Here is a 13,461-nt window from a genome sequence, read left to right on the forward strand (position 1 = left end):
TACTCTAAAATTTTAGGACCAACTTAGATTCATTCACAGTCTTATCACTTTGTTTGCATCGAAACACTCCAAATTCTGATGGCATGCAACATTTGACTACTGGCAGTGAGTGGGATTAATTGGGACAGAAAGAGCAGAACAATCCAAGACATGCTGCTCCCATTACATACTTATCATCATCACCATAACCTTAAACCAAACACCAAACACATCACACTCTCTCCTACGTTCCCAATCCAAGGTACAAGGCCTTCATCAGTAGTCTTGGAAAACTGCAAAAACTAACATGGCTGGAGTTTCATCCCCACCCGCTGAAGTATTGCTGTCCAAAAGAGTCCAAGAATTGGTCATCACCGGTGAGGACCCGTCGGGGCCATACGTGTGTAGAAACGACGACGACAACGGGGAATTAGACGCGACAACTGAGAATTCTCCGATTCCAGTTGTGAACATTGGACACTTCTTGTCGGGAAAATGGTCCGATGATGAAAGTGTACAAGAGCTGAAGAAACTCCACTCGGCTCTCTCCACATGGGGATGCTTTCAGGTACAAATCTTGAGCCCTTTTCACTAATAACCACTGCCATCAGCTTAATTTGTCCTGAATACTGATTAGGTGTGTTTGTGTGCATGTTAAGGGCATAGGTCATGGGATCCCGAGTTGTTTCCTGGACGAGGTACGAAGAGTTGGGAGGGAGTTCTTCGAGCAGCCAATGGAGGAGAAGAACAAGTATGGGAAAACGGTGACGGAGTTTCAAGGGTATGGAGCTGATCCCGTCCCGGAAGAAGGGCAGTCGCTCGACTGGTCGGATCGTCTTTTCCTAGAGTTAGTCCCTGAAGATCAAAGAAATTACAGATTCTGGCCTCAGAACCCATCCTCTTTCAAGTAAACCTATTCTTCTCCAATTTGGTTATTCACAATTGACATTGACATAAAACCTCCCTCCATCCTTACATCCATGTTTAGGAAACTTGTTAGTCATGATATTATATGCATTTTAGGTTCTGTACCTCTAAGTTATTTGACATTTTCGTCCTTTAACTTTTTAAAATAGCATTTTAGTCTTACCTCTTTTCAATTTTCACGATTTCAGTTCTTTCACAGGAATTCACCTTCATCAGCTAGAAGAGTAAACTCTAGAAAAAAAAATGACTGAAATATTGAAAATTAAAAAGATATAAGACTAAATGCTACCCAAAAAGTTAAAGAACAAAATTATTGAGAAAAAAAATGAGCCTATAGGAATAGTAACCCCAAATTTAAAAGTTCACGGAAGATGCACATGTATCTTGTCGGCGAAGAAAGAGGTATGGTAACCCCAAATTTTTGCACGTGGGATGCAAAAAAAAAAAAAAAAGATTGAAATCACGAAGACTAAAAAGTTACATGATCAAAATACTACCCTAAAAATTTAAACAAAATACCAGAAGATCTAAGTTACAGGACTAAAAATTCACTTAAACCTTTAGTCATTCAAATCTGGGTGACAATTTTATTTCTCCATGAATTTATTTGATAATTTTGTCTTGTAATTCTAAAAGGATAATTACACTTTTCTCCCCTAAAATTTAAGTATTTTACACATTCAAAATAAAAATAACTAAAATAACCAACTTAATTGGGTAAATTTTTGTCCTTGACATGCGGAATTTCTAAATTACAAAATAAATTTTATCAAAATAGATTTACATATGCCTAAAATAGTCATTCCGTACTTAGAGGACTAAAATGCAATTTTGTCATCCATGTTGAGATTACATGCCCATGATCATACATCTTGCAGAGGAACACTGGAAGAGTACTCGGAGAAGATGAAAACAGTGACTGAGATAATATCCAAATCCATGGCAAGATCACTTCATCTTGAGGAGACCTGCTTCTTGAAACAGTTCGGGGAACGGGCGCAGCTTGCGGGAAGATTCAACTACTATTCGCCTTGCAGGAGGCCTGATCTCGTGCTGGGGTTGAAGCCTCACGCCGACGGATCAGGCTACACCGTTATACTGCAGGATGAACCCGGCCTTCAAGTACTCAACCATGGCAAATGGTATACTGTCCCCAAGAACCCTGATGCCCTTCTAGTCCTCATGGGGGACCAAATGGAGGTAAGCCAAAAAGCCTCGGTATTTCGTTCTATAGTTTGTATTAGCGTAAGATAAATTAATGGCAAATTATAGTTTTAGTCTCATAGTACATGAAGATCAACACTTTTAGTCATCTTATTTACAATTTAAAATGGTCTTAAAATTGAAAAAATTAGACATATTTAACCTCTGCTTTACAGGATTTTCAAAATGGTCCTAAAATTGAGAAAACTTGACACATTTAGTCCTATGCGCAATTTTCCATAAAAAAAACATAGATGGCAACAATACGTGGAGTGCATGTGTTCGTAGCCTAGCTACTCATTCAACTGATAGACTGCACATTACATGTGTTTTTAACATTTATTTTTTGACGGAAACTTGGACATATGACTACATATGTCGAGTTTATTTAATTTTAAGATCATCGAAAATTCGAAAAATAGAGGACTAAAAATGTTGAGTCCCTTTCCTATATAACTAAAGTGTATTTTAACCTAAACGAAGATTTATAACATATCAAATTGTGCATTCTGCAAAAATATAGACAAACATTTAGAACGTCCTTGATCACAAACTTGGTATGTGCAATTCTTGATTACACCCACTCTTTGATGAAACTATTAGATTATGAGCAACGGGGTGTTCAGAAGTCCGGTGCACAGGGTGCTGAGCAATGGGGAGAGGGACAGGATCTCTGTGGCTGTATTTTACACGCCGGAGGTGGGGAAGGAGATCGGGCCGGAAGAGGGGTTGATCAGTGCGGAGGCACCGAGAGTGTTCAAGATGGTGAAAGATTATGCTGACATTCACGTGGGGTACTATCAGAGGGGAATGAGATCGCTTCATACTGTCAGAGTTTGATGCTCTATATATATAGGGAAAGTTTAGTCCATCTCGAGTTTGGTCAGATCTAAATCAATTATATGTCAAGTCAATACATTTGTCGTGATTAGTGTATAATTTAAAAAAAATGACTAATCATGTGACAAATGTATCACACTTGCTCTATAATTGATTTAGTTCAATGAAAGCTGATATAGATAAGAATTTTGCATGTAGATATGGTGTGTGTTGGATGCTTTCCAATGTTTAAATAAGCATATTGCTGCTTGTGATTTCTTTTGTGTTTGTGCAGTAGATGTTACTTTAGGGCAGCGTTGGATTGACTACTTTGTTTTATCTGTAGCTGCTGTGGTTAAGGCTGTAATGAATAAAAAGCCAACGATCATTGGTGGCTGAAATTAGGAATGTAAGCGGTGTGGATTGGATCAATTTCAGTAATTTTCTCAGTACAACTCAAATATTTGCACTGCCCCATAGTTTTAGCTACTCCTAATAGCTTGGAAATATATATTTTTTATTATATTGTTAAATAACATTTAATAAAATTTATATTTACAAGATTTTATAATCACAAAAATTATATATTAATTTAAGTAAATTAAATTTTAACAAATATTAACAAAATTTGTGTATATGTGCCCCCCCTTCCCAGAATTTCATTGTACCATACATATAAATAAGTTTTTCGTTGCACCAAATATAGAAATAATATACTAAAATAATTCGTTTCTTACCTTTATTTCATTTTTAAGTTCATTTCATTCTCGTATGAGCTCATTCATGCATACCAATTAGGGTTAAGTAATACAGATGAGAGTAGAAAGGGATAACATTAGACAAAATTAGAGGTAGCAGAGGGGGTAAAGACTACTGTTCATATGCTTATATACATGAACAGGTAAATGGCCAAGCTAGCTAACAAAATTGTCAGATTGTCCCAATCAATCAATCCAACCCACATTGATCAATTAAAGAGAGATTCAAACGCTAAAAGAAAGACCGATTTTTTTATCAATTATCCACTTTTAATCGACGTACGTCGTCGAATGTGGAAGGCCCTCCACCACTTCGAGTGGCGGATGCTGGGAACTTGCGGTAGCATCTCTTGCACCGTGACAAGTTCGAAAAATATCGCGGACGGGCCATCGGACCGTTAGGTATAAATAGCTCTATCTAGAATACCATTTTTTCATCAATAGCTACAAGACGTGATGATCAAATGGTTCTTACTTAGGAAAGCTTTGGGTTAGCTTACGATTTTTTATTGAATCATCGTTGTTCCGGTATGAATTTGAGGCTTTAATTGATTCATAGGTCTTGACAAGAGAATTCCTATCAATTTAATGATAAAGAAAGAAAAAAAGTCACATTGGAGACAAAAACAAATTAAAGAAAAAGAAATAGGTAAAGAGAGGATTCAAGAGACCCGTAAGGATCAACATAAAGACGATTGGCTCCAATCCTTCTGGTTTGCACTAAAGTGGCTTAAGTAGCTTTCAAAGAGTCCGTTTATTCTCTCCGTCTGAGATTTCAAAGATATACTGACCATAATGAGCATCGGATATCGACAGTCGTCTTATAATTACCGACATTTTGAATTTTCATAAATTTCACACAAGATAAAAGTTCTTATCATCATTAGAAACAACCTAATTTCCGACCTCTTGCGTTGCATTACCATAACAAAAACGAAAAGAAAAATCATTCAAAAAACTTAATTTCAGCATTCAATGTGTATTCGTGAATAATGTCATTTTTCAATTATTCAACCATTTCATTTTACCTAGTCCAAAGTTAGCCAAATTAGTCAACATTTATATGTTTCGATGCAATAAGAAGATGCTATTTGTAACAAGCAGTTTTGTTGGTTGGTTAATTGGTCCATTTTATTCATGAAATAGCTTGGATTGGTATTAGTCTGAATATGGTAAAATCGATCTATTAGATCGAATAAGTACATTCGATCTAATAAGTACCTTCTATCATAATTGAAAATTCTATGACTCGGATCTTTAGCATTCTCTTATTTATTACCTGTGTTTACTATTTAAGCAGAATACCATCACCCTTTCTTATTAAGAAATTGAAAAATTGATTGAATGTAAAACAAAGCCAGGCTTTTACCCCATATAAGGAAGCCTTTATGGTCGTCCCCCTTTCTGCGGATCAATCCCCACCTCTTTATCCAAGAAAATTGAAACGGGCATGCCTTGAATCTCCTTCGAGTATTGTAATATAATAATAGACGAGGATGGCTCGCACCATAGTTATTTTATCAATTTTATCAGAAGATTAAAAGCCTCATTTCATTATTAAATAAATTTAATGTTTACTGTTAACTTTTAAATTTTACGAATATATATGTCATACAATAAAAACTAACATCATATCTGAGATAGTTTTCAGTTGTAAAAGTCATTTTATCGATTAAAGTTACAATTACCTCTCCTGAAATTTGGCATAATTACAAAATCCTCTTCATTGGTTAAATAACTCTTGATTTTAACAACCGTCTAACAACGAGCCAATTCCATTAAATTTTAATATAATTTTTGTGGTGAATTGATCAAAATATTCTTTTAAATTAAGAATTATAATTTTATATATATTTTATAATTTTCTAAAATATGCTCTCTAAATTATTTATTTTAAAAAATAAAAAAAACCATCCTATAATTTTGATCCGAACTCATTTTGATCCTTTATCTTTGACAATATTATATTTAACCCTTTATCTATCAGTTTTGCATAAATTTGGTCCTTTAGCCTAATTTACGACTTTTTTGTCATTTGATAATAAACACTAATAGTCATCCTAATACTAAATGTAACATAAACAAATATTTTTCAATAAACTTAGACTCTTGTACTATTCTGGACGAATATTAATTACAAGATACAAAATGAATGGATATATATGAATTAAATTATTCTTGAGAATTTTCATAAGGGTAAAATTGTCCGAAATTGAGTCAAACAATTAAAATTAAATAATTCCGAAAGTTATTAAACTAAAATTAAAGCGAATATATTTAAAAAACTAACATTAATAGCAGACACACTTAAAGGACTAAACAAAAAAAAAAAATCTTTATTCATATACCCTCAACTTCTTTTACATATTTTCAAATACTTTTTTAAAAAAATAAATAAGAATAAAATAATAATGTTCACTTAACCGTCTAAAGGATATATTATTATTTTTTATTTAAGGAAGACATGTGATTTTTTAAACAATAAAAAGATATTTATAATTATGTCATACGTTAAAAATTAAAAAAGGTGGTTTTAATTTACCAATTATTACATCTTAAACTGAAAATTCCTGAGTAAATAGTATAGAGATAATAGTAAATTGAACATTAAATAACAGAGTATTAAAAGTGCTAAGAGTTCACAAATCCTAAAAAATAAAGGAACAAAAACACCAATTGACTTAAACTACGAAATCAAAAATGCATTTAACCCTAATTTTTAAGGTAGGAGTGCAATTCAAGTATCTGTAGGAGTACAAAGAAAGAGTAAATGCAAATATTGAAGAGTAAAAAGGGGTAAAATGAAACGTAGCCTGGATATAACATTGTGCCTCATGTACTAAAGCACAATCCCTCGGAACAGAAAAATGATTGGCTTCAAAGAAACATGGAACCACAACACAACAAATCTGATGCTCCAAACTTTCACCAAAGGTAAAGGTAAAATTAAGGACCCTAAAGGCCCCATGTCGTTCCAGCAAAATTAATTCCATCACAAGGAATACTAGAAATTCAGCTGTTTATAAATGACTCAAAACAGAAGCTAATACATTTTTTTATCTGAACTACTATGATGAAGATGTAGATTTCAACCATCATCCTTGCCAACACACTTGTCATCATTATCATCAGCTCATCAAAAATTAAGACCTCACTATGAATGAGCTAACTTAAGCTTCCCATACTTCGTAAACGTTAGACACAAAACAGAGTGATGAAGTACCAGAGAAATGGAGATTATGCTTTCCCAGAAGGAGAAAGGAGACCGAGGCCCTCTTCCTCTTTGTCCAAACATCCACCCATCTTTTAGAAGATCTTGAACAGCAGACCACCATGAGTGGCAAAGAAAGGAGCAAACACGAGGGACTCGACTGCCATGAGCTTGATAAGGATGTTGAGTGAGGGACCGGAAGTATCCTTCAGAGGGTCTCCGATGGTGTCCCCAATAACAGCAGCCTTGTGTGGGTCTGATCCCTTGGGGCCAAGGGTCCTGGCATGCTCCGAAGCACCAGCCTAGCAAAAAAGTTTTAAGTAAAGAACTGCTGCAATATGTTAACCTGGAAATAGAAAATTATACTCTTATGAAGCTGGATACCTCAATGTATTTCTTTGCATTGTCCCATGCACCACCAGTGTTCGATGCAGATATCGCAATCTGTAAAGAGCAGAAGCCCGAAAAATTTAATATTCAATAGTCTCAACTCAAGTAAAAGTGCTTTCAACTTGAAATGGAAAGCATACCTGGACGCCAGAGACAAGTGAACCAGCAAGAACACCAGAGAGGGTCTCAACACCGAAAAAGGTCCCAACAATCAGAGGGGTAAGCATGACAAGGGCACCAGGGGGAATCATCTCCTTAATAGATGCATCAGTGGAAATCTTCACACATGTAGCATAATCAGGCTTGGCATGACCCTCCATTAGACCAGGGATAGTGTTGAACTGCCTGCGAACTTCCTCAACCATCTTCAGAGCTGCGCTGCCAACACTCTTCATAGTCATGGCAGAGAACCAGTATGGGAGCATCGCACCAACAATTAAACCAATGAAGACTTTAGGGGTCAAAACGTCAACTTTTGAAATTGCTGCACGGCTGACAAAGGCGCCAAAAAGTGCCAATGAAACAAGAGCAGCAGATCCAATGGCAAAGCCCTGAAAAAAAGATGCTAAGAATAAGAATGAAGGACATGCGCACCAAAGGACAAAATCACATGGTAAAGCCTATCCATGAGTAAATAGAAAATGCTATGGAGCAGTGACTCTGGTTATATAATGATTGTACTGGGACAATTTACCTATGATACTTGGTTGACGTTCATAACAAGAATCTATTGAATTATGAGTTCAAATACATCCTGTTTAGCAGAAACACACGTATTCCTTGATAATGGGCAGTATTCCTTGCTCATTAACAGACAATCACTTATTCACAAATTTCATGTGGGACTAATACTTTGTATTTCCATCTCATTGAAAACCCTTTTCGCTCCATTTAGCCTTATCCCCCTCGAGGGGAATTTTAGTTACAACACACAAAATCATGTTGTACTGAAGGTCAACAACATGGAGCAGCACAAATCATCTTGAGAGCTTAAAGAGGTTACATCCAAAAAATAGTGAAAGTTCCATTTGTGTTTAAATTAAGTGAACAGATCAACTGAAAAGCTAAAAAGTAGATGGATCTAAAAATATTGTGGCAGATTCATTTTATCTCTGAGCATGTGAGGTGGTCATATCCTAAGGGCCTGTTTACTTTGTGATATGAGTTATTTGGGTGAGGGGATTAAAAAATCCATGTATAATTATACTATGTTTACTTAGGTCGTTTGGGTTGAATAACTCAACTGATCTCAAACCAAACAAGTTAGGTTGGTTGAATTACTGAACCCAAACAGTACCAGGCTCTTGGGTTAGAAACAGACATCCATAATGTAAAGTAAACATCTTACTTGGATGTATTGGCCTACTTATACAACCAAATAATGAAAAGTAACGGGCCAAAATGTATAAAACATTGGATTACATAATATTATGCAAATATAGGAAATGCATCAAATATATAATACCTTTCCAATTGCAGCAGTGGTATTCCCAGCAGCATCAAGGGCATCAGTTCTCTCACGAATCCTGTGGCTCATCCCAGCCATCTCAGCTATACCTCCAGCATTATCACTAATAGGACCATAAGCATCAATAGCCAACCCAGTAGCAATAGTGCTCAGCATCCCCAGAGCAGCGACCGCAATACCATACATAGCAGCAAAGGTGAAACTGACAAAAATACTAATTGCAATGGCAAAAATAGGAATGATAACAGATTTGTATCCCAAGGCCAGGCCAAATATAACATTGGTTGCAGCACCAGTTCTGCAGGAATCAGCAACATCTTGCACAGGGCTGCATCAGGAAATTGCACACATAAAACAGGAAAAGTTACCAAACTGAAGGAAACCAAATTTAGGTGGAAAAACAAAGATCAAACCATTTGACTACATAAAAAACAAAAGGAGCTGCTGTCCGCACCTGTAAGCGTTGCTGGTGTAATATTCGGTCACAAATCCAATGATAAGTCCAGCCCAAAGACCAACACAGACACAGAGGAAGAGTTGCCTGTAATGCAATATTATGCAAGTAAAAATGGGCAAAAGATGAGAATTATTGCATCATTATCCGTTTGCTCAAGGAAATCTATGCGAGATATGAACTCAAAGAAACAAATAAAGCAGATTCAGCAGACAGTACATGTAAATGCAAAACAATTCAGCATTTAAGCTTTATGGCAGAAACACATTAATTAAACACTGGCAAATGCAACTAAGAACTAATAACAGTCCATCATAAAATAGGGTAAATTACATCACCACCCCCTAAGATTAGGTCTAATCGCATAGACAGCCCCTCCCTTTATAAAATTATGAATACATCTGCTGGGGGGTGTAAATGTAGTTTACTCATGGGGTGTACTCGTAAAATTTGGCCTTGAATAGAGGGTGATTTATAATTGCAGGGTGTACTTGTAAAATTTTGCCCTTGAATAAGAGATGAATATATAATTACAACTATAACTTTAGGGGTGTACTTGTAAGTTTTCAAAGGACATGGGGTGCTTTATGTACTTACACCTAACCTTAAGGGGTGTTGGATATGACTTACACTAAAATTCGAGCGAGCATTGCAGAAACCCAAATTTCAGATGATTGTTTGGTTTTATCACCACATTATTCTATCTCATGTTACATGTAAGATCCACATTTTGCACATCAGGAGAGATCTAAAGCAAATTCCTAAGCAAGTTACAACCTGCAAGAAAACTGAACTTGCCCACAAATTATCTGAGAATGGTAAGGATGTCCACAAGTGTGATAAAGCAGAAAAAGTTTCTCCATGTGAGATTGATAGGGAATTGTCAGGTCAAGAAAATCATGAAATGCAATACCAATTCCCACTTAGAAAAGCATCATAATATTATTCTTCCTTTTTCATAGTGCGAAACAAATTCTTACCAGTTCTTCACAACCTTTTGAGTACCAAAGTTGAAGATTGTGAAGGATGATGGCAGGCAAGTCCATGTGACAATTGCAATTCCCACAGTCATAAGAATAGTGGAGATGATGAGCTGCTTCTTTAATGCTGGCTCAATTTCCTTGACAGCCTTGATCTCAAAAAAGTCGGTAGCAAAAAGAGTGGTGATCAAGCAAACCAGAATTCCCATGGAACTAATAAGCAATGGATAACACATTGCAGTGAAGTCGTGAGAAATTCCAAAAGAGGAAATGGAGGCCACAACAAGAGCAGCACATGATGATTCAGCATATGAACCAAAAAGATCAGACCCCATTCCAGCAATATCTCCAACATTATCACCAACATTGTCAGCAATCACCTGCAAAAAGAAATGACAATCACAAAAACTCCCCTTAGTAAATAGAGCAATTCACTTGATGCACAGAAGCTTACGGCAGGATTCCTGGGGTCATCTTCTGGAATGTTCCTTTCAACCTTCCCGACAAGATCAGCACCAACATCAGCGGCTTTGGTGTAAATACCACCTCCAACTCTCCCAAACAGAGCCATGGAGGAACCACCAAGACCATATCCAGTAATTGCCTCAAAAAGTCCTTCCCAGTCATCCCCATAATAAAGCTTGAATAGATTGATAGCAATGTAAAGAACCAACAGGCCATTTGCAGCAAGGAGAAAACCCATGACTGCACCAGATCTAAATGCAGTAATAAATGCTTTCCCAACACCTTTTCTAGCTTCCAATGTTGTCCTTGCATTTGCATAGGTTGCAATTTTCATCCCAAGGAAACCAGAGATGACCGAGGTGACAGCACCAAGCAGGAAGGACACAGTGCTGAAGATCGCAGTTGCAAGGGCAGGCTTGCACAACTTCTCTTTGTCATAAGTGCAAGACTGGCTCTTCGTGCTGAAACCCTCAACCGAGCCCAGGAAAAGGAAGATGAGGATTGCAAAAGCAACCATGAAAATCCCCACATATTGGTATTCAGTGAACAGAAAAGATGTTGCACCTGTAACCAAGATTTAGTTTTTGTCTCAGCTAAGGCAAAACAGTCATGTTAAATGGACAAAACTAAGAGAAAACAATTGCAAACAGTTTAGACAGTTTTAGTATCAAAATGCCATGTAATCAGCTTGAAGTTAAAATACAAAACCAAATGCTAGCAAATATCACGAAATACATAGCAGGTACTGCCGGAACAATTAGCAAACATAAACTACACATGAACTCAGAATCCAAATTAATCAAGAGATGAATTCAGATTGTGTCATAGCCATTTCCTAAATGAATCTTTATTGACACGGGCACAAGCAAGACCTCCTCAGAAGCCAGAAAACAATTTCACCATCAATTTTCCATAGAATTTGTACTTTTAGCACAAGAAAAATAATAATGAAAATTATGTTCATAAAATATTTTTAGTATATAGTTTTATCAAAAGAAGTTAATAATATCAACTGAAAGCAATAAATACATATTTGAGAATTAATTTATGATTTAGATAAACAAAGTTACACAAACACCTCAGTAAATGACCATACCATGTGAGACATGCAACGAGGTAAAAAGTATTCTTAATTCCTTAGCCATTAATTGCAGTAAACAGACAATAAGCTTTACTCAAATAAGACAGTGAAAAAGGAAGTCCCCCTTTATTCCTGAAAGAGAAGTACCATAGTCATAAAATAATAATAAATTCTTCCCCAGATCTAGATTAAAAAAAAGGAAATTAAATAATCCTGGCCTTTTAATTTGAAGAAATAGAACGAGATCTGTCACCTTTCCTCGGCGCCATCTCATCAACGCATTGATAGACTCCAACCAGGCCACATTACTCCGACCTTCTTACTATTATGTAACCAAAACCCTAAACCTCTCCTCATAAAATCCCCCAAAAACATTTACGTCATTATTATGTTAGAGAACTAATTCCAAATATAAATAATAATTTAGGGACTAATATACTTCTTTTTCCTGTCCGAAGGAAATAAAAACCGAGAAACAGTAAAAGAACTCTAGGAAAGAAATAAAACACGACCTCAGAACTGTCAAAAAATCAAATATATCCGTCCAGCAAATTATCTGTTTCGAATCCGACTTTTGTGCTCTCTTACAAGAACTTTGCCTTCAAAAAGAAGTTTTAACATTCTGTATAACCAAAATAATTTTATGTTTTAAATAAAAAATCATAATTATGAGTTAGAATAAGTTATTCTAACTTTTAGAGATGGATTAAACATAAGATAAACGCTTATATTTAAACTCCAGCGAGCAAAACTGAGCACTAGCGAACAGAAAATACACTTAGAAATGTCACCTTTTTACTCTGCGTCACCTAATTTCAACTAGAACTCAATAACTTACACCTCTGGTTCAGGTCATACGAAACCTGTTTTCTTTTAGAGAACTCATTTCTTAAAAGTTGAACACCAACTCTCCCTCCCCCGAAAAAAGAAAATATTCAAGGGTTTTAGTCCTCGTTACTAAATTTAAACTCAAACAAACAAACAGACGACTGGAAATTTGCGTATGGCACACACACTCACAAACATCAAAACACACAAACGAAGTGAAAAATCAGATCTGCGTATTTGTAGTGAGATCTGGAACTATTCTGACCCTCGGAGATAGCGTTCTGGATCTCGGCGCATTTAACGACGACGTTTTGGTCATTGAGACCGTCCTCCTCCTCAATCAAGTATTCACTGTACCCATTCTTCCCGTTGTTAGCAGCCGAGGCGCCACCTCGCTCCGGTGAGAGCTTAACTTTGGAGACAAGGAACCACTGCACGAGTGAGAAAACGATGCCGATGACGGCGCACAGAGGAATAACGATCTCCGTCCCCAGATCTGGCAGCAGCGCCATTCTCACCGGAAATAGCTACCTTCACCGGAATACACCGGCAAACAAAAAGAGAAAAAAAATGAAAAAGAAAATGAAAAGAGTGAAAATCAGAAGTACGAATACAGACAGCCGCGAAATTGAGGAGGTGTGAGAATGGTGAGTGAGAGGATATTTATAGGATAAAAATCTGAGTAAAAATTCCTAGGACAAATGCGCGGGGGCAATCATAACATGCGAGCAAGTCCACGGTAACTCGATCTGCACCTCCGGGTGCTTTAAACCTTTATGTTTGTTGAGGTGTCTGTTTAAATATTTTTTATTTTGTATTTAAAAATTAAAATTGAAAAACAAGGGTATTTATGTTATATCCCAAGTTTTATACTTAGTCCCGCCCCCCCCCCCCCACC

At 36.3% G+C, this 13,461-nt stretch overlaps 2 protein-coding genes across 3 annotated transcripts; one reads left to right on the top strand and one right to left on the bottom strand.

The window, feature by feature from the left end:
- Positions 142-3,360, top strand: LOC105158353 (codeine O-demethylase). The gene is made up of 4 exons (XM_011075084.2): positions 142-547; positions 639-886; positions 1,785-2,106; positions 2,713-3,360. The coding sequence occupies exons 1-4, from the start codon at positions 287-289 to the stop codon at positions 2,947-2,949; spliced, it is 1,068 nt and encodes a 355-aa protein (XP_011073386.1). The 5' UTR covers positions 142-286; the 3' UTR covers positions 2,950-3,360.
- LOC105158354 (pyrophosphate-energized vacuolar membrane proton pump) lies at positions 6,484-13,211 on the bottom strand. Of its 2 annotated transcripts, none has more exons than XM_011075085.2 (8): positions 12,829-13,211; positions 10,644-11,218; positions 10,190-10,569; positions 9,210-9,296; positions 8,753-9,083; positions 7,428-7,838; positions 7,282-7,341; positions 6,484-7,199 (listed from the first exon to the last, which is right to left on the bottom strand). In XM_011075085.2, exons 1-8 carry the CDS (start codon positions 13,073-13,075, stop codon positions 6,993-6,995), a joined length of 2,298 nt encoding a protein of 765 aa, XP_011073387.1. In that variant the 5' UTR covers positions 13,076-13,211; the 3' UTR covers positions 6,484-6,992. The 2 variants fall into 2 exon arrangements, with proteins under 2 accessions (XP_011073387.1, XP_020548349.1); XM_020692690.1 differs by lacking the exon at positions 12,829-13,211 and adding an exon at positions 11,989-12,019.

Source organism: Sesamum indicum, linkage group LG3, assembly GCF_000512975.1.
Source record: "Sesamum indicum cultivar Zhongzhi No. 13 linkage group LG3, S_indicum_v1.0, whole genome shotgun sequence".
Taxonomy (NCBI): domain Eukaryota; kingdom Viridiplantae; phylum Streptophyta; class Magnoliopsida; order Lamiales; family Pedaliaceae; genus Sesamum; species Sesamum indicum.